Source organism: Calonectris borealis, chromosome 3, assembly GCF_964195595.1.
Source record: "Calonectris borealis chromosome 3, bCalBor7.hap1.2, whole genome shotgun sequence".
In the NCBI taxonomy this organism is placed as follows: domain Eukaryota; kingdom Metazoa; phylum Chordata; class Aves; order Procellariiformes; family Procellariidae; genus Calonectris; species Calonectris borealis.
This window is the reverse complement of record NC_134314.1, coordinates 24,923,533-24,945,121: the sequence shown is the minus strand read 5'-3', so window position 1 is coordinate 24,945,121 and position 21,589 is coordinate 24,923,533. Positions and strand designations below refer to the sequence as shown.

Below are 21,589 nucleotides of genomic sequence, written 5' to 3'. Positions count from 1 at the left end.
TTGTCTTCACTAGCCTTTTAAACAGGAACCACCCAGTTTGTTTAGGAAATCTGTTACTAAGGCAGATTGCCTAGATCTCATCTAGCAAACCAGGACTACGCTTTTAATCATACTTTTCTTACCTTCCAGTTTGCTTTAAGTCAAACTAGTTAGGAGCTTTCTACCATTCTGTATTGGGGTTGTGCTACTGTTAAAAAAAGAATTGGAAGACTCATAGGTTAAGAGAAGAGGCATTCCTTTAAGTATTTTTTATAAATTGAATGTAACAATTCAATGAACCAACACAATGAACACTAGAAATAGATTTCAAATCCAGAAAATGCTCCCTCTCCCCACAACGTATGCATTCTTCCAGCTCAGTGCTATACTCCAAAGGTTTCACTGTCACACTGCAGTGCAGAATGCTGTTCCTGGCCTCATGAATTTCATATTCCCTTCTGCACACTGGCGTGATTCTGTCATAGAATCATGGAATCATTTAGGTTGGAAAAGACCTTTAAGATCATCAAGCCCAACTGTTAACCTAGCACTGCCAAGTCCACCTCTAAGCCATGTCCCTAAGTGCACGTCTACATGTCTTTTAAATACCTCCAGGGATGGTGACTGTTCCAAAGGCAGTTGTCAGTACTGAGAGAAGTTAGGTGCTGCTCTGCTTCGTTTTTTTGAATACCAGTGGCAAGTATCTTCTCAGGCTTAGTGGGGAGTAGGGTATGTGCAAAAGTAGAAATGTGACATGAAACAAGATACCTGGCGAATATACACATTTCCAGGGATAGGTGGCTGATAAGTAGGAGCTGAGGGAGAGGAGGGAGTTTAGATTGCAGCGTCGAACGCATGCATGTAATATACACCTAAATCACCTCCTAAGTACTTTTTGAAATGTGACTTATCATTTGCAGTGATCTTCTAACAGGTGAGGAATGAGCCTTTTAGTTTTGATATTCCTTTATGGAGCACTATGATATGCTGATGAAATTCTGAAAGAGGAGAGAAATTTCATTCTTTCCTCCCTACTTGCCAAAGGTGTGCTGTTCACTGATTATTGAAGGCAATGGGTAGAAACCTGAGTGGAGACACCTTTACGGTGAATTGCAAGGTACAGTGTCTAAGTGTAGGTATCTTCTCTTTTCAAAAGACATTTCAGAAATTGCTAGCTCACCAGGCTGGATTTGTTGATCTCTGAGAGGTACAATACAATAAATGTATGTTTATTAGATCACAGAAGATATGGCTCTGCTATAAGAAAAGTTTAGGTACAAAATGATAAAATTAGTTTATTCCATAATATTCTGTCTGTAATATTAATTGCAAAATTGAAGCAGTAGTAAGATTATAAGACAAAATAAAACTGGGTATTTGGCTGTATTTACTAATCATTTTCTTTTAACTCCTTAATATCTTGGCTAATGTGAATGGCCTTTACCTAACCTCTCTACTCAGAATTATGGCTGAAGAGCTACATTTGTTGTTAGAGATGGTTATTTTCCCCTGTTTACAAGGACATGTAACTAAACACTTTGATCACTTCTTCCAGGATTCAGGCATTCAGACATCACATAATAATGGAAAGGAAAGTTTGATTTAGTTTTTCAACTCTCCTTTCCGAGATTGTCTTAACTTAGATTTTTATTCTATTACCTGATTTGCACTCTGCTTCTGTCTACTTGTCTGGATTTTCCCTGCTCACTATCTCCTTAAGAAACTGTGTTAAATTTTACTTTGGATATATCATGAAAATATTATTTATACACTATGCAGTGTCCACTATATTCAGTTCAAACTAGCCTTTTGTGGTAAGCATTGCATAGAGTTCAAGCATAACACATTAATACAATAAATTGAGTTTGAGTGCTGTTTTTTTTTTGTTTGTTTGGTTTGGTTTTTCACCTGCATTACTTTCCTGTCCCCTATTAGTCATTTCAACTGTATGGAGTATTCCTAAAGCAAGCTGTGAAAAACTTCAAGGATAAAGCTGAAAAGAAACAGCTACTTAATGTTTTCATTTCATATTTAAGTGGTGTTGCTCCTTTATTAAATTTTACATGGCACTTGATTTTTAATGGTGCATTAATACAGTATTTGAATAAAATCTTCACCAAGGTATTGTTCACTGGTATTCACATTAATATCACATTAATTTATCATATTCAGCTGTTATAATAAATACTACATGAATAATTAATGATAGGGTAAATTGCTGACACTTTTTAATAAGCTGTTTCTTTTTAATAGTTTAGTTAGCATTCATTGCAGAATCATCAATTATAATTAATATACTTTGTCATGTTGTAGCATTGAGTTAATTTCCATTGAGATTGAAACATAAGTGGGAACCCTGTTAGCCTGAATAGCACTGGAGATTTCTGTGAGATCCGGCATTCACTGTTTTCTTTAAATACTCTGTAGCACAAAATTTGAATTTGAGTTCACCTTTGAGAAGTCAAACTAAGTCTGAAAATTGCTATTCATTTTTAGCCAGTGTTTAGGCAGAGAGCACTCTCATTTAAGAGCTGCTCATGAGCAAGAAATCTTATATAGCATCAGTAGCTGAATCTCTGAATCTTCAGACAGTGTCCAGGATCCACTGGATTTCAGAACTCTATAGTTAATTGCTGTCACATTTAAATTGTTAAATCTTTAGGCTGTTTTCTATTTCGTACAACATATTTAATAAAGTTATTTAATAGTTTTTTAACAATTACTGTTTCTTTATCTTATAACATTGCATTTTTATAAATAAAATTGAAAGGTGTTTTTTTAATCCCTGTTTTTTTTAACCCCTCATTTTTCTGTCAATGTTTGACAGAAAAGTGAAGACTTGTTTGAGTTAGTGTTTGAGTCTTACTGTATATGAATATGGTGCAATATAGTAATTACAGGTTTGAGTTGTCTCTATTTCAAAACTGAAACTTTAATATTCAGGAAACACTAACAGATTTCAGCTGGTGCATAGTGGGCACTCTTACTCTATTTTCAAAATGAAAAGAAGGAGCGATTGGTATGAGACCTTAATCACCTTAATGTGAGACCTGGTATGAAATTTTAATCACCTATAGTCAGAAGCAATAACGATTGCCTCAGGTCACCCTTTTGCCTTCTTTCTATATTTTAAGGTTGTGTATGCTAAATATTTTTTCTTGATCAGACAAATAAAGCAGGGATGTTATCTTCATAGCTCATTATCAGATGATACTAGAAAGAATAGACAAAAATATCAAAAAAAAAAAAAAGCCCCTCACCTTGGATTCTTCCAATAATTCCCTGAGGCCAATTAACATCATAGGATTTGTTTTGAGAACCTGAGTAGTGTCTTATGGCAGTGGCACATGGATTGAAAACTAATTAAGCAAACTTCAGAAAAGGCTTTACCTGCTGTTTAGTCCTTCCTTTCCTACTCCATTACTCTTTGCAATGGAACAGTACAAAAAAATACAGAATAAGAGGTTTGTTTTCAGCAAGACATTTCAGTAAGGTTTTCAGTGAGGTGTTCTAACCTCACCATCATCATACAGGTGTTGCTTAAAGAATGTTGAGAGAGGCTTACATGCACATCGTTTATTAGTGCGGTCCATAGCTGATGACCTACCTTGAGTTGAAATCTATCTTAGAGAAAAAAGAGAAGGAGAGAGAGAAAAAAGGGAAAGCAACTCCTCAGGTACCGTCTGGGAAGAGGAAGGAGAGAGTCCCCAGACAAATATCTCTCCAGTAAAGGTAGTAGTGATAATGATGATGACAGTAATGACAAAAAAGCCAAGATCTTCCTGCTTTCTTCCTAGCACAGTTATATTTTTCATGCAGACCTTCTCAAGCTCCTCATTGCTAGCTTATGATAGTTAGCAGTATAAATGGAGCATGTGTGGGTGCTGCAGACTGAATAGTATTTAAGCTTTGTGCATGTATATTATTATGGAATATTTATTGTGTATTAAAATAACCATTATCTGCTCATTATCTACTAGGCTCTATTCCAATATGAAGTTATAGGCTAAAAGCCAGCAGGTTTGGAGTGATGCGATCTTAGTGTAGAGTTACAGGCTAAAAGCTACAAGGCAAAAGAGTGAGAACTGGGGTGAGAACTGTATGATTTAAAAATCAACGGCAATCACTTTTTAGGACAAACCCAGCATAACTGTGGTTCTGAATTCAGCAGCGCCAAGTGAGAATACTGTGGTACCGGAGTGAATGCACTGCCACAGCAGTCTGGCAGTGTGTAGGTGAAAAGTTACAGGCTCACAAGTGAAGGGCTGGCTGCAGAATTGGAGATGAAGGACCGCTAACATTACAAAGATTAAGGCACTGTGCAACAGAGGTGCTGTGGAAACTCCATGTGCACCTTGGCTTGATGCAGCATTCCAGTTAACAGGAAGCTTCATCTCCTTGCACTGCATTTGAGTTTGTACATGAAGCTGTGCTTGAGTCCAGTCATGTATTGTGTCTGCCCTGCAGAAGTCATGTGCTCAGCTTTAGAGACCCGTCAATCAATAACTGTGGAGAAACCCTAAGTTTTTGCTGTTTCGTGAAGACAGAGCATGCGATGCTTGGTTCAGCTTTATCCATGATCCCCTTAGCTCTTTTTTTTTGATGTTGCATGACCTTCCTACTGGGTAACAATATTGTCCAACAGAAACATAAAGAATTATCATCTGTCTGAGCTCGGCTTCTTCTCATATTTTATGAACTGCTGCACGATTTTGTAAATACAACAAAGGTATTCTGAACTCAGTAGAGTGCTTTGTGGCAGAGAAACCTTTAAACTGACGATGTACTACTTTTATTTGATCTCTGCTTTGGAGATCTGCTTAAAATCCTGTCAAACCTTTTAGCAAGATGTATGGAAGAAAAATAATAACGCAAACTTTTGCATTAAACAAAGTTATCATTACATTTTGCATGAACTGTATTTCAAAGTATTTCAAGAATCCCTGAATTTTGTTTGGTTTGTAGAGTTTGTGTTCATATTCAGGAATTGTTTGACGATCTTCAAAAGATCTACCCTCTGCAGTTTCCTTTTATCTAATTTCAAGTGAGACAATGAAAGAAGAAGGAAAAAAGTTACTTATGTAAATAAAATTTAAGTGACTTTATTAAGCAAAAGAGCAGAGAATGGGGTCAAGTATCTGTTCCAGACAGATTGCTCTCACTGCAAGGGAATAAAAGAACAGTTTGATAAGGTAGTATTTTCCAGTCTGCTGCAGTCCTCAGCAAGGTTATAACAGACAACTCAGAAACTGTAGTGAAAATAAAGCATATAATTCCTCCTCTGAAAGCTTTTATGTGTCGACATAGGTGGTATACATTCAATAAGAGTATACCTTTTGAATTCTAAGGTGGATAGTTTTGATGTTATAATAAATAAATAAAATTAACTTTAAAAAGCACACAAGATTCAAAAGTTGTAATAGAGAATTAGATTAATCTGCTTTTATCTGCTTTCCACCTTTTGAAACTTAGAGCCAGTACCATATAGAACTTTTTCTTTTAAAAGAAGATGAGTTTAAGGGACCTTGTCTTTTGGATGCTGTGGTTTGCCAGACTTCCATAGTGTGGCAGATTTGAGAAGTGAAAAATCTGAATTGGAACCGTATAAGTAGCTGACATTTACAAAACAAATTTTGTTTAGTACATGCTAGTTTAAGCTATGTAACAAGCCATTTAGATGTGATGATAGTAACTTTTTAAAGCACTAACAGCCAAACTATGTAGAAAGAGTTTGGGAGCTGAGATTTTAGAGAATTTATTCTTCGTTTAGAAATAAAAGCATAAACATCTGTAGCACTATGAGCACATTTTATTTAAACTAACTACGTTATATTAGTATGCATTACAACTCAGTTACAACAAAATTTTGCTACATACATAAGGGTGTATTCTTAAAGAAGGTCATTATCCCTTGCTCCTCGTCCTCAGCTAAGGGTGCATAGCTATTTCACTGAGGACATCAGAAAGATATCCCCTGTTCATAAATTACAGATGCTTAAAATCTAATATTTTATAATGGAAATAAAAATATATATTTGTGGGTTTTTTTCATGCCTGAATGGTTCTTTTGTAGTTCTCCTGCAAATGAGGGAACTAGATTAGCTAGGATGTTTTTAACCTGTGTAGTGCTATTGCAGTGCTTAGAATCTAATTCTTTTACAGTCTCAATAAAGTTTCATATTTAAATTATCCTCATTTTTTATTTATAGTCCGATTCCAATTAATCAGACCCTTTTAATATGAAAACAACCTCTTAATTTTATAGATCTTGTCAGAACACAGCAGGCACTATTTCATGTTACTTCTGCAGGAATACACCTTTCTTTCTTTCTTTCTCCCTCAGAGTCAAAACAATTGTGTACAAGTTGCAACAATCCCCCTATGTCCTTTCTGGAGGAAAGAGAAGTCTCCTATCCTTGCAAATGGAAGCTTTTTGTCATTTCTTATGACAACTAATGAATTATCAGACTTTTGCTTCCATGAGATAAAATTCCCTACTAGTTTTCTTTATTTATTTGTCTATTTTTGCTCAAAACAGGCTTTTGTACATATTCTCTGTTGAAAAATCTCTTGGATTACCCATATTTTGGTTTTTGCCACAAAATATATTTAAAATACCAGAGTGAATTGAGATAAATATTATGATAAAGTGATAAATGGATCTCTTCTGTTTAATCTAAAGAGTGGATTTAGGTGCCACTGACCATATTGATAGTAAAAAATCTGGAAACTTTGAATCAATTTATTTTGCATCTTGAAAAATCAAATAGATTACTACAGAAACAAAGGAAAGGTAGGAAAACAAAATAAAGAAGGGATCTGTATTACATAATAATACACTATTTCAGTGCTACATCTTTTTATAACATTTTTTATGTATTATATCATATACAGATAGTAAGTTCTTAAATTGTGCCTACATTAATACTATTGTACTAGTCTAAGCACATCACATAATATGACAAAGACCATTATGAAATAGATTCCTTTTCTTTAAAGGTTACAGCTGGAGGAGCTAGTCCTGAAAATACTATTTACATAGAACATGTTCCGTGTGTATGTTATAGTATACCTGTTCACTTAAATTCACACTGATTTTGCCAAGACAAGGTTGTGGGTCAAAGTATGGAGACAGAGTATCAGCAGGAATAATTTTTAAATCAGTAAAGATTATTTCTCATGGCAAATTCTGTACCTGTCAATGTTTGCATAATTTTGAAGACTTGTAGATACTAATACTGATATAGTTGATTTTTATCAGAGGAAGGGTGTATATGGTTAATGTTCAGTGAATTATATTTAATAAATGAAAATAGAAGCAGATATGAGATTTTTTCTCATGTAGGGGGCATGAGAAATCGTTTTTTTTCACCTGTCTGGGCTGGGGAGGCAGATCATTCTCCCAAGATGAGGGCAGGTCTCTGGAACTCAGAAGGAATCTGGAAGGCATTGAAGTAAAGTAGTGGCATCAAAGAGTAAAAAAAAGTCCTCTGTAGCCAAGAACTAAAGAGCTCTTTCAGGATCATATGATAAGATTTGTCTGCTTAATTTGAGGTACTAAAATCAGTAATTACTCTTAGAGCACATATGCTAGATAAGGAATGTTGAATGACATCTTTCAAGGGTGATTGGCAATTTTTTATTTTTCAGTTGCCATAGGTGGATGAGCATATCAGTTCCTTACGCAAAACTTCATGGCTTGATCTTTCAATGTAAGAGATGTGGCTTCATTTCCTTTGTTTCTATAAAAGAATTTTAAATTATATCTGATGCCTCTTAGCAGAATGATCTTGCCAATGTGGCTAAAGGCTGTTGTTTCATTTTGCATAAAGAATTAAAGATCAATTGGAGATGATGAAAATGGAAGTGAACAGGAATATATTTTTCCAGTCTAGTAGTTTGGTACTCACATGGTAACAGTGAATGTTGATTCATGGGTTATTTCAGAATTTTATTTCCCAACTGTTTAAGGTATGAATTTCCTTGAAGAAATGTTCCTCCTCCCATGTTTAATGCCCTGCCCCTTATGCTAAAGAGGTGAGCCAACATTTGCTCACGTTGTGACTGATTTTCTAATCACTTTATGTGAAGCAGAAGTCATAGGAGATGCATGTTTAAATCTCCAGAGGCAAAGTGAATTGAATTTAAGTGTCACACATTCTGGCTGCATGTGTTAATTACTGTATGAAAAAGCAGCAGCAGTATTAGGTATTGTAGATATTTTTAAAGAAAAAACCATTCTATTTTCAATACTGCTGAGTAAAATATTAGGGCCTTGAAGGGGAGAGATGCCTTTGACTGCATAAGCTTTTCCTCCTGACAAGACCAGACCCAGTATTGCTGTTCATGGCTGCTCTTTTGAGTTTCTAGGGATGTGTAGGGAGCTCATGCAATTCTGGATTGCGGTGTGCAGGAACGGTTAGAAAAATACTCAACTGAAGTCCTTAGGGCATAAGGTCCTTTGTATATCTGAGCATTGATCACCAGAGGCTCACAGAAGTCTCACAGTCACCAGCCCTTGTTCTTGTGGGGGACTTCAACTTTCCAGACGTCTGCTGGAAATACCACACGGCAGAGAGGAAACAGTCGAGGAGGTTCCTGGAGTGTGTGGAGGATAACTTCCTGACGCAGCTGGTAAGCGAGCCCACTAGGGGAGATGCCTCGCTTGACCTGCTGTTCACGAACAGAGAAGGACTGGTGGGAGATGTGGTGGTCAGAGGCCGGCTTGGGCTTAGCAACCATGAAATGGTAGAATTCTCAATACTTAGTGAAATAAAGAGAGGGGCCAGCAAAACCGCTACCATGGACTTCCGGAGGGTGGACTTTGGCCTGCTCAGGACACTGGTCGAGAGGGTCCCTTGGGAGACAGTCCTGAAGGGCAAAGGGGTCCAGGAAGACTGGACATTCTTCAAGAAGGAAGTCTTAAAGGCGCAGGAGTGGGCTGTCCCCATGTGCCGCAAGAAGAACGGGCGGGGAAGGCGACCGGCCTGGCTGAACAGGGAGCTCTGGCTGGGAGTCAGGAAAAAAAGGAGAGTTTATCACTTGTGGAAGAAGGGGCAGGCAACTCAAGAAGAGTATAGGGATCGCGTTAGGTCGTGCAGAGAGGAAATTAGAAAGGCAAAAGCCCAGCTAGTACTCAACCTGGCCACTGTCGTGAGAGACAACAAAAAATGCTTTTACAAGTATATTAATGACAAAAGGAGAGCCAAGGAGAATCTCCGTCCTCTATTGGATGCGGGGGGGGGAACGTTAGCACCACGGACAAGGATAAGGCTGAGGTACTCAATGCCTTCTTTGCCTCAGTCTTTAATAGTCAGAGCAGTTATTCTCAGGGTACTCAGCCCCCTGAGCTCACGAGCCATGTCCAGGACAACCAGATGATCAGGCCCAGCCAGCACGGGTTCCTGGAAGGCAGTTCCTGCTTGACCAACCTGATCTCCTTCTATGACCAGGTGACCCGCCCAGTGGATGAAAGGCTGTGGATGTGGTCTACCTGGACTTCAGTAAAGCCTTTGACACTGTCTCCCACAGCATTCTCCTAGAGAAGCTGGCGGCTCACGGCCTAGACAGGTGCACTCTTCGCTGGGTAAAAACTGGCTGGATGGCCGGGCCCAGAGAGTTGTGGTGAAGGGAGTTAAATTCAGTTGGCAGCCGGTCACGAGCAGTGTTCCCCAGGGCTCAGTTCTGGGGCCGGTCCTGTTCAATATCTTTATCAATGATCTGGATGAGGGGATCGAGTGCTCCCTCAGTAAGTTTGCAGACGACACCAAGTTGGGGGGGAGTGTTGATCTGCTCGAGGGTAGGAAGGCTCTGCAGAGGGACCTGCACAGGCTGGATCGATGGGCCGAGGCCAACTGTATGAGATTCAACAAGGCCAAGTGCCGGGTCCTGCACTTTGGCCGCAACAACCCCATGCAACGCTACAGGCTTGGGGAAGAGTGGCTGGGAAGCTGCCCAGAGGAAAAGGACCTGGGGGTGCTGGTTGACAGCCGGCTGAACATGAGCCGGCAGTGTGCCCAGGTGGCCAAGAAGGCCAAAGGCATCCTGACCTGTATCAGAAATAGTGTGGCCAGCAGGAGTAGGGAGGTGATTGTGCCCCTGTACTCGGCACTGGTGAGGCCGCACCTCGAATACTGTGTTCAGTTTTGGGCCCCTCACTACAAGAAGGACATTGAGGTGCTGGAGCGTGTCCAGAGAAGGGCAAGGAAGCTGGTGAAGGGCCTGGAGCACAAGTCTTATGAGGAGCTGCTGAGGGAATTAGGAGTGTTTAGCCTGGAGAAGAGGAGGTTGAGGGGAGACCTCATCGCGCTCTACAACTACCTGAAAGGAGGTTGTAGTGAGGTGGGGGTCGGTCTCTTCTCCCAAGTCACTAGCGATAGGATGAGAGCAAATGGCCTCAAGTTGTGCCAAGGAGGTTTAGGCTGGACATTAGGAGAAATTTCTTTACTGAAAGAGTGGTCAGGCCTTGGAACAGGCTGCCCAGGGAAGTGGTGGAGTCACCATCCCTGGAAGTATTTAAGGGACGTGTGGATGAGGCGTTTAGGGACATGGTTTGGTGGGCATGGTGGTGTTGTGTTGACGGTTGGACTTGATGATCTTAGAGGTCTTTTCCAACCTTAATGATTTTATGATTCTATGATTCTATGAAATGAAAGAGATTTCAGGCGTTAGGACACCAGATCTCCAAAAGCTCCGATGGTCTGGAGAGAAAGGAATCTTTCCATGGATGGGGCCAATATTTCTCTGAAAAAAAGTCACCTAAATCTCCAGGCCAAGAAATTGGGGGAGCTAATTAAACATGGCCTTAACTTGATATCCTAACATTAGCAAATAGTGTCAAGAAAACCTTAACATGAACTGTGATGTGTTTTGTACAATTTTCCTATTGAGGGAGGAAGTTGACAAAGAAGGGCTTGCTTTCCTTTGGAAACCTCTTTCTGGGAACTGTGTCAGTGATTTACTGACTGATATGAGATGAGCTAGGAAACTTGACTGGTCAGAGGACATGAGCAACCCTTTGTCATGCTAACGAAGGGAATGATAGGGCCTGATGAAACTGCAAAGCTGTCAAATATTTGCAAGGTATTTGAGAAGGGGGAGTATGCACTGAAAACAGAATATGGTTGTATGGGATGGGTTGGAGGTGTATAAGTGCCAACTTGAGTTCAAAGAATTTTGCAATGTAATTGAATTTTAGTAAATAACTAATTGTTCATAGCAGAAAACACTTCTGCTTCTTGCAGAATATAGTATACTTTTAGGAGGGTGGTAATATTATATTAACTTTAGTTTGTAACCCTCATTATCACTGAACTTATACGTCAGTACTTCCATTCGCAGATTTAAATTGCCATGGTTTTGAACTTTGGAACATAGACTTATTGGAACAGGAAATTTGGCCAGTTCTAGATTAGGGAAAGCTCATTGCTGCATATGTCTTAGTGGTTTACAATCACTGAAACAAAATGTAGAATACTGTATGAATATTTTATAAGAAAAACCCTTTGCTTCCATAACGTTTTCTTATTTTCTTCTCTTCAGCATTTTACTTCTATATTTTCCAGTTCTTTGAAGGAGGTAGATAATAAGATTCCAATGCAACCTAAGGGAACACAGATATTTTTGCATGGATCTTTATGTGGGCAAACACTTGTTTGCAGAAGGCTTGTGTAGAGTACTAGTGTCGTAAACACAAGAAGACATTGAGTAGTATGAGTCTAAACATGTCTGGCATTAATGTTGGCATTGCTTTGAATTACATTTTATAAACTCAGTTAGTTCCACCTTCTTCCTAAAAATCAAAGACAAAAATATGAACATATGCACACAAAAATTTATATATATGTAACCGTATGTAATATGTATCACATATTTGACAGATCCTTTACCAAAGAAGTATCAAATAAAAATCTAGTTCATTTGTCAGTCTGCTACAGTTCTTTGAAACATTTAGACAAAGTAAAGTGACTTTAAACATGTTAGAAATACCTGGTGCATCCCACACTCCCCAACAAAGGAAGAGTTCGGCTGTCTGAAGTGTGGTGGCAGGGGTTCTTATTCCCCAACACTCTTCTGCCTATTAATTATAATGCAGCTCAGGGCCTAAGTAAGCTAAGGGAGGGGAGAACTTAAAGCTCCACTTTAAAATAGCAAATGAACTCTAAATTATGTGCTAAATCAAAGATCCTGAGCCAGCTTATTGGCGATTTCCTTCTTCACTTTGCCTAAGGATGGCCCAAATGTAGACTCCAAATAAGACTGTGACTATATCATTCCCCCCTTCCTTTCTTCCCCTCTTTCATCTTTCCTTCCCCCCTTCCCTCCATCTCTCCCTGCCTCCCTCTCCTTCTCCTTCCTCCTCCCTTTTTTTCTTCAGTTTTATTGGAGGGAGGAAGTCTGAAATACAGAAAATTTTTAGGCTTTTTAAAAGCAAGAAGCATATAAATTTGATGATGTCTGTCAAGGCCTCAGAAATGTAAATAAAAAATGTTTAGATTATTTATTTGTAAATATAAACCATACATTTCTCCCTGAATATGTTTAAATGAACTATTTTCTGATATAACTCTCTGGTCTATCTTTACACTATATTTTCAAATTATTCTTTACATATATACTTGTTAAACTATACTCAGTTTTACCTAAAATTGTAAACCCCACACACTTCCAAAAATGACTATTTTAATGACCTATGAACCCTAAAAGTCTACTTAACATTTATAGAAAAAATACAGATTTTTTTTAAACCTATCACATCTTCAATAAGAAATACCTGTTGATTTACAATTATACATTAATTTATTATTATTTTAATTGTTATAACAGTTTTTTACCAAACTCTGAATGAGGTCTGAATGATGTTTAGGTCAAAATCTGTATTTAACATAGTACATTTTTTCTTTAGACTGAACAATGAGATATAAATATCAATCTCATCCACCTTAAAAAAAATTTGTAGATTAATATTAGTATATTACTGTTACTGTGGGGTTTTAGAAGGTGTTTTTAGGCCATTTTTAAGCATTTTGAATATTTGTTTGAATAGTACACCAATATTATTTTCTATCTCTTTGGACTTTTTCATTTATGTGCTGAAAATTATATTGCACATTTGGAATAATTTTATTAGTCTTTGTTCAGAACTCAAACTGAGCCCATGGGCTGGAACATACCACTCTTCCTGCACTTTATTATTTTCTTTACTGGGGAGCAATGACAAAGATGTCTACTCCTGAAAGTATCAGCAAGTTCTTACTACGGATGGCTGTGAAAAAGACTCACCTACTCTTTACCTGGAAAAGAAGGGAGCTGTCTGCTTGGCCCTGACCGATGTCAATAAATGTTGGTTTGGTTTTTAGTTTTTTGTTTTTATTCCTGGTGGAGAACAAAATATTTGAATCTCTTGATTTCTTGTCAGATTCTTTTATCTCAGCAGCTCATTGTCTGCTTTTTCTAATACTTATTTGTAAAGCTGAACAGATAAGTGAGTGAAATCAATGTTACATTTATTTGAAATGTTACTACAATAACTATATTTCAACAAAACATCCAATTTTTATGGAATCCGGCTAACCTGCATTATAGGTTAGTCTGATGGGAGGACCAAGGGGCAAATTGCAGGTAAAGGGAATTACATAAAAGCACCTAAGTGCAAATAATAAACCTACCAGTGAAATGCAGGAGATAGCAACTTTGGTAGGGTTTCTAGGAGTTTGTCCTACAGACGAAATCTGACAGAAACATACTTGTCCTAGATAGCCCATTAGAGTTTTCATAGAGTCTAAATATTACTGCAAATAATCCATGTTTTCTTGAAATGGATAATTCACTTCTTTTTTTTTAATGTGTCTGTTTTCTTCAGCTGAATGTGGAGCAACTGTCTCTGGAAATGAAGGAACATTGCTGTCTCCAAATTTTCCATCTAATTATGACAACAACCATGAATGTATCTATAAAATTGAAACAGAGGCTGGAAAAGGGATCCATCTTAGAGCCAGGAGCTTTCAACTGCATGAGGGAGATATTGTTAAGGTAAAAAGAAAATAATTTCACTTTCTACCAGGCTCAACATTCACATTGCATGAACAACTCTGCTTTTAACACCAATTATTTTTATTTTCATTTCACTTTCTCATACAAAATAAATAAATTCTATGTGGATGGCATCACTTTCTTTATACGAGATTCAATTATTTATACTAAATTCAAAGAAACTGTAGGTGACATTAAGAGTTCAATTACATTTATAGTGGGCTAAAATCTAAAAAGAAAACCTAAAATGTGAAGGTGGATTTTGAATACAAAAGTGTCTATATTATTTTCTGTTCACAGTAATATTTATAAGTGTAGCATGGTGATTACTTAACAAAGAACAGGTTTTAATTTTGGTACATTTTGGGTACATTTTTATTTTATTATTTTATTTGTCTTGTACAGAACTGGTACTTTGTTTTCAAATTAATTAATTTGTCATCTTAAGAGCCTGCTTATCTAAATAAGTGTGACAATTCAATTTGGAGTTATACATTTCCTGCAAAATACAAGTCATTTAGAGATATGATGAAGGTGAGGAGGCAAAAAAAAAAAAGAACAAAAACCCTTTCCTTTAAGTATTATCTTTATTAATATAGACATTCATATCTTTGTTGTTATACCTGTTGTTTTTAGCAAATACAGACTGGATTAAACCATGAAATAAGCAAAACTATAAGAATCTCCAATAGTATTAGAAAGTTACAGTCAAAAGAACAGCATTTTCTCCATCTTTACCCACAAAAGCTTTGATAATAAACGCCTCCGTGCTTGTGTGGCCACCATATATGAAACACTGCAAGAACTTGGCCTATGGTTTTCCTTTTAGATCAAACAGAAATGAATCGGTGGGCAAAATATGTGGTCTATATTGTCCTTTGCTCCCATCTTCCATGGTCTGACAGTGCAGATCCCCAAAAGTATTGATGCTCTGAACAGATGCAGCCGTCAAGGAAGAACTTAATTGCCCACTGAGCTGCCCACATGTACATATGGTACATGTCCCAGAAGCTTTGCACATATCAAGTTTATAAATAATTTAGTAAACTACCTGAACAAAAAAAATCTTAGAAAACCCTAAACAAATGTTCAAGAAACTCAATTATCCTTCAGAACATTTCATGAGTAATATAAAGCGTACTTAGAGATATTCCCTGGAGATATAAGAAAGATTTGCCTAAGAGAAAGCTGTTGTGAGCAATCTGTTAGATACTTTCTTCTTTCATAGATCTGTTAGCACAATACTCCTGGGGATCCACAGGAAGCAAAGACAAAATTGTGGTGATGTCTGTACTGCAAGGCCTTTTCTCTGTTTCTGAGGCAACTGGTACGGCACAACTTCCATTCATACAATTAAACTCTCTTCCCCCATAGCCTCTCCATAACCTGCATTTATAAAAATAAAGTCTATTTCCTCTTCACTCCCATGCCAGGATGTCCTTGTACATATTTCCATTGGAATCAGCCCTTGATCTAGCCCCCGAACTTACCCAGGCATTGTCTGGAAGACTGCCAAAAGAAGCAAGCCAAAATCTTGACTGAAAATGTGCTGGAGGTTGAACAGAGTGTACAACTGAATGTTAATGTTTAGGGTTTGTTTATATTAGTGGCTAAAGTATTTCTAGTATTCAGGTTTTATAAAGTTGTCCATGCAGCTTCTGATTTCTTTAGTTAATCTATAGGAAATATTCTTCTAGACTGAAAGAAATGTTCTTGCCAGTCTTGCCATGCATTATGAGATGATACTGACTGCCTGCTTACTACTAAAAGACATTTTGTGATGATTTAAAGTCTGCTAGCTGAAAACAAAGAACATTCCGGCAACCTAGCATAGGAAGCCAGCATGAAGAATTTTTGTTTTCCAAAACAATGCCACTTATCTTAGAAACATGAGTTACTTTGCTGAGTTGAACCAAGTGGTCCATCTAGCTCAGTATGCTTTCTCTGATAATAGTGATAGGTAAAGATATTTAGGTAAAATATGCAAGCTTGACCACTGTCTGTGCTCCATTGCCCTTATGCTCCCCCAACGTCCACGGCTGTTGGGTTAAACCTCGTCTATGACAACAAATCCTGGAAGTTCACTATGTACTGTGTAAAGAAGTAGTTTCTTTCATCTCTTTGAAATCAACATCGTTAGTTGATTAATGAAACATCAACTTTCATTAAGTACTCCTTTGCTCTAACAATACAGGATTTGATGAATAGTTTTGCATTGATGTTCTCTAATACCTTCATGATTTTGTAAACCTTAGTCATATCCCTGCTCAGTCTTCTTGTGTCCAAAATTAGTCTCTGCTTCTAAGGCAGATGCTCCTCTATCATTATCTGTGTCTGCACTTTCCACAGCTCCACTCTGACCTTCTGCGCATGCACAGACCAGACCTAAACAGAAGACTCAAGAAGTGGATACTACAAGGCAGTAATATAATGTAGTGGCCTCAATTTTGTTTTTAACCTTCTTCAGTCCTCTACAAACTCTCATATTTCAGTGCTACATCATCTTTAGGACTAATTGTCAATTTCATTCATACATATAGAATCATAGAATCATTAAGGTTGGAAAAGACCTCTAAGATCATCAAGTCCAACCGACCCAACACCACCATGCCCACTACACCATGTCCCTAAGCACCTCATCCACACGTCTTTTAAATACTTCCAGGGATGGTGACTCCACCACTTCCCTGGGCAGCCTGTTCCGAGGCCTGACCACTCTTTCAGTAAAGAAATTTCTCCTAATGTCCAGTCTAAACCTCCTTTGGTGCAACTTGAGGCCATTTCCTCTTGTCCTATCGCTAGTGACTTGGCAGAAGAGACCAACACCCACCTCGCTACAACCTCCTTTCAGGTAGTTGTAGAGCGCGATGAGGTCTCCCCTCAGCCTCCTCTTCTCCAAGCTAAACACTCCTGATTCCCTCAGCAACTCCTCATAAGACTTGTGCTCCAGGCCCTTCACCAGCTTCCTTGCCCTTCTCTGGACACACTCCAGCACCTCCATGTCTTTCTTGTAGTGAGGGGCCCAAAACTGAACACAGGATTCGAGGTGCGGCCTCACCAGTGCCGAGTACAAGGGCACGATCACCTCCCTGCTCCTGCTGGCCACACTATTTCTGATACAGGTCAGGATGCCATTGGCCTTCTTGGCCACCTGGGCACACTGCTGGCTCATGTTCAGCCGGCTGTCAGCCAGCACCCCCAGGTCCTTTTCCTCTGGGCAGCTTTCCAGCCACTCTTCCCCAAGCCTGTAGCGTTGCATGGGGTTGTTGTGGCCCAAGTGCAGGACCCGGCACTTGGCCTTGTTGAACCTCATACATTGGCCTCAGCCCATCGATCCAGCCTGTCCAGGTCCCTCTGCAGAGCCTTCCTACCCTCGAGCAGATCAATGCTCCCGCCCAGCTTGGTGTCGTCTGCAAACTTACTGAGGGAGCACTCGATCCCCTCATCCAGATCATTGATAAAGATATTGAACAGGACCGGCCCCAGTACTGAGCCCTGGGGAACACCGCTTGTGACCAGCTGCCAACTGGATTTAACTCCATTCACCACAACTCTCTGGGCTCGGCCGTCCAGCCTGTTTTTTACCCAGCGAAGAGTGTACCTGTCTAGGCCGTGAGCCGCCAGTTTCTCTAGGAGAATGCTGTGGGAGACAGTGTCAAAGGCTTTACTGAAGTCCAGGTAGACCACATCCACAGCCTTTCATCCACTAGGCGGGTTACCTGGTCATAGAAGGAGATCAGGTTGGTCAAAGAGGACCTGCCTTCCATGAGCCTGTGCTGGCTGTGATGTATGTGGAGTGATGTCTTCTGCTTCACACAGGGTCATACATTTGTCTTCTTCAATAATTTACCAGAGGTCACTATTGCATTCCTTTTCCATTTTATTTTTACATTTTTTCAAAGAAATTAGCATTTTTAATATCAGTTGGAAAAAAAGGAAATATCTTATGGACTACAGCACTTAATATTTCAGCAAGAAGGATGAGTTCATTCTCAGATAACATAATATTTTATTTTATTTTATTTTATTTTATTTTATTTTATTTTATTTTATTTTAATTCCCTAAAATGATCCAGAAATGTTCCTTAACTCTGGTTGCATGCTTTTGTTATACCCTAGTTTAAGCAAATATATACTATCTACTGTCTTCTCCCTTTTCCCTTTCCTGTCCTGTTTTGCATGAGAAGGAGATCTGAGCATGTGAGAATAAATTTTCATGTGCTCTGACCAGATCTACAATCTGAGCAGTAGGGAAATTAGGACACTCTCCAAAGTCTTGCCTTTGCCACAGCTTTGGCAGGGCTGTGGACTTCTGAAGTTTGCTTTCTTTCCTATCTGTACCCTAAATATGAGCAAAATGTGTTATAAACACCAGCCTTCTATCCTGTGTCTGCGCAGAAGAAAGCCCCAAGACTACCTTGCATCCCTTGTGAGGGATGCACTAAAGCTTAAGAATATTTATAAACCTTGTGCTGAAATATTGAGCATTTTCCCACCTGAATATCTTACTCTGTTTTTAAAGAAAATATGTACATATGTAATGTTGCACTGGGTGCAGGTGCCCAGGTTTTGTTAGCAGGGGGCTGCAGGGTGGCTTCTGTGAGGAGAAGCCCGGGCTGCCCCGTGCCGGACACAGCCGGTTCCAGCCGGCTCCAGCCCACGCCCCGCAGGGCACGGCTCAGCCCCACAGCCGAGGTGGGGGGGCGCCTCGGGGAAATGTATGTAAGAAAGGGTAAAAAATGCTGCACAGTAGTGTGTGAGAAAGAGGAGTGAGGAAAAAAGTGTGAGAAACAATCCTGGTAACGCCAAGGTCAACCCCCCATGAATGTCTTATGAGGTATATAATATCAATATTTGTTTGAGGTAGGTTCACTAAGAATTCCATGAGGATGTAATGAAAAGATTTGGGAATATATACATAGGAAGAAGCGTAACAATGTCAGGAAGCTGTACACGAATTATGTCTCAAACCATAAAAGCAATATTTTAAAAGCATTTTCCTTTCGGATGATTTTATGCCATAAAGATCTCTGCAATTAAGGAAAACTGCAAAGTTTAGTTGTAAGTAATTTCTTTTTACTGTCAGAATGAAAAACTGGAGTTTAAGAAAATCTAGCCAGCATTTCCTTCTCCTTCAGGTGAGTGTCTGTTTTCACGTTCCCACCGCAGGTGCAGATACATTAGCACCGTTAGTAGAGCATTTCGCCTCATGAATAATTGTAGCACTGTCCTCTTCTCTTGCCTGCATTTTTTAATCCCAGCAGTAGAGCAAGCACTTCCCTTTTAGTTCCTCACAAATCTTGAGGTGAAATGGGGTGTCCCTGAATGCTCTGGCTACATTTATACTAGTGCTCCAAACAATGTTGTGATCATTCCCTGCTGCCCCCAAGGCCAGCTTTTGGAGTTTGACTACATCCATAATGTTAAACTCTCTAATCTCACAAAACAAGGCAACTCACTCAAACTGTCTCTCAGAAACAGTCCCTGGTCTATGCAGCCCCTGGACTAATGCTTTCTCAGGAAAGATTTGTGAGGGTGTTAGTATGTCTGCATTAAATGTGTTCCAAGGATGTACTGACAATAAATACTGTGTGGACAATCAAGTTGTGGTGACTGGACTCCTACTCTGGCACTGTTTACTTGCTTTGAAAATATAAACTACCTTCAGCTATATATATTCAACTAGGTTTACTGTTGGCACAAGTGGGAATATTGAGGCGGGATATTGAGACTGTGGTGCATAGAGAATAACATATAATTTGCAAAGGTATTTCTGACATCAGTAAGACCTTGTGCATGAGGAAGGGTCAAAACTAATGCTTTCAAGGAGAATACGTGCAGGTTAAGGACTATAAGTTTGAACTTGAATTAGTGGGAAAGAAATCTGAACTCAAGAAAAGAAATAGAAACAGAATCACCATTTCGAGGCATATGGCAAAACTGACTACCTGGATTATCTGTTTATTTTAAAGCATATCCTTTCTCACTCACTAGCACTTCAGCTTCCCGATCTCCCTGCTTTAACTGCGACTTGAAATTTCATAATTCTTTAAAGTGGCTACTTATGGTGAAATATTTATAATGCAATCACCGGGAATTTGTTAGTGGTAAGAGGAAAACCAAAATGTAATTTCATGTCTTTCATCTATTTGGCCAAATAGACCTTCCTTTTTTCTTCATGACGGAGCAAATAGTAATTGTAGCATGTGAATTATATTTCAGAAGGATTCTAAATGAGTTAAACATGTGCACTATATATGAGTTAATAGTGATAATGTCTAGACTAGTGTATTAAATGTGTTCTCTGGCTCTGGAGACAGTCACATATGACAGAACACAATGGTTGCACACAAGCTGCCTATTTGGAATGGTCCTTGGTCTACACTAATTACCAAATCATGACCGAGAATTGTTAGGGAAAATGCTTTTTCTTTCTCAGGGATGGTTCAAACAAGTTATCAGTATAGACAATGGAGATTCAGTGCTTATATTTGTTCATTAACACTGTTTCAAATACTAGAGTAGACAGGTACCTGCTTATGTCTGTAATGTTAACAACAGCTGGATAAGTATCACCAGTTAAAAATTGTCAGAGCTTTTTTACAGCTGCTTTCACATGATCCCTCTTATCTCATTTTTATTTCATAAAAAATGTTTTCATTTGTGTCTGGATTCATCTTGAGAGATACTATTATTTAATTTGTTGATCCTCAGGTAGGAAGAGTATCTGTAACAGTCAGTGAGGTAGAACACTGTTGGAACAGGATGTCTAAGGGACAATTGTAGTAATTAGCTGTTATTTCATTTTTAAAGATGAATAAAAATCACTTTTTTAACATAGATAACATTTTTTATTAATAACAATTAAAATAGATCATTCCATTCAAAGTAATATCTCTCAAACCAAGTAAAATATATCTGTGCTTTTTGCATAATATGTATGATCAAAATATTGTTAAAAAATAAATCTTATGGTGAACAAATGCTTATTTATTTTGTTCAATAGATTTCCAGCTCTGATAAATAAAGTGTAATCAGCCCGTGAAAGTGATCTGTAGTTCTGGCCCAGGACAACGGTAGAAGCTTGGAAGCGTTTTTTCAGATACTCTTAGCACAGCTTAAAGTCATATTTCTGCCAAGAGGTAGACATTAAGTATGTGCTACTGCTTGCATGAATCTTAAATACAATTGATTGCGTCTTCTGATAGCTCATCTATGTGCCCTGATATAAGACAATCTTTGCCTTAGTAAGGACACAATGTACTGTTCTATCAATGGCTAGCAAAATATGCTATTTTTCAAAAGCTTCTTTTAGGGAAGGTAATTATTTATATCAGTGTATGTTTATTAAACTAAATTTATGCTTTTATCTTAAAAAATCTTTATGCACATTTTTTTTATTATTTTATTTTGTTAATGTCGGTACTTGTGATGAATGAGGTACTTTCAAGACATTCACCTATATTGATGGTATGTTGGTATTTTCTCCACTAAGACAATAGCTCTGCTTTTAACTGTTGATCATCTTCCATAAATGTAGTTGCAGTGGTCTGTCCTCTCAAAAGATGCATTTCTAAAT

General features: G+C 38.4%; 1 protein-coding gene across 1 annotated transcript in view; it reads left to right on the top strand.

Moving 5' to 3' along the window:
• Positions 1-21,589, top strand: part of CSMD1 (CUB and Sushi multiple domains 1) — a 1,311,413-nt gene that overhangs the window by 1,019,005 nt on the left and 270,819 nt on the right. The window contains exon 22 of the mRNA XM_075145187.1: positions 13,841-14,010. Within this exon, the coding sequence (XP_075001288.1) occupies positions 13,841-14,010 (170 nt within the window). The remainder of the gene's footprint in view (positions 1-13,840; positions 14,011-21,589) is intronic.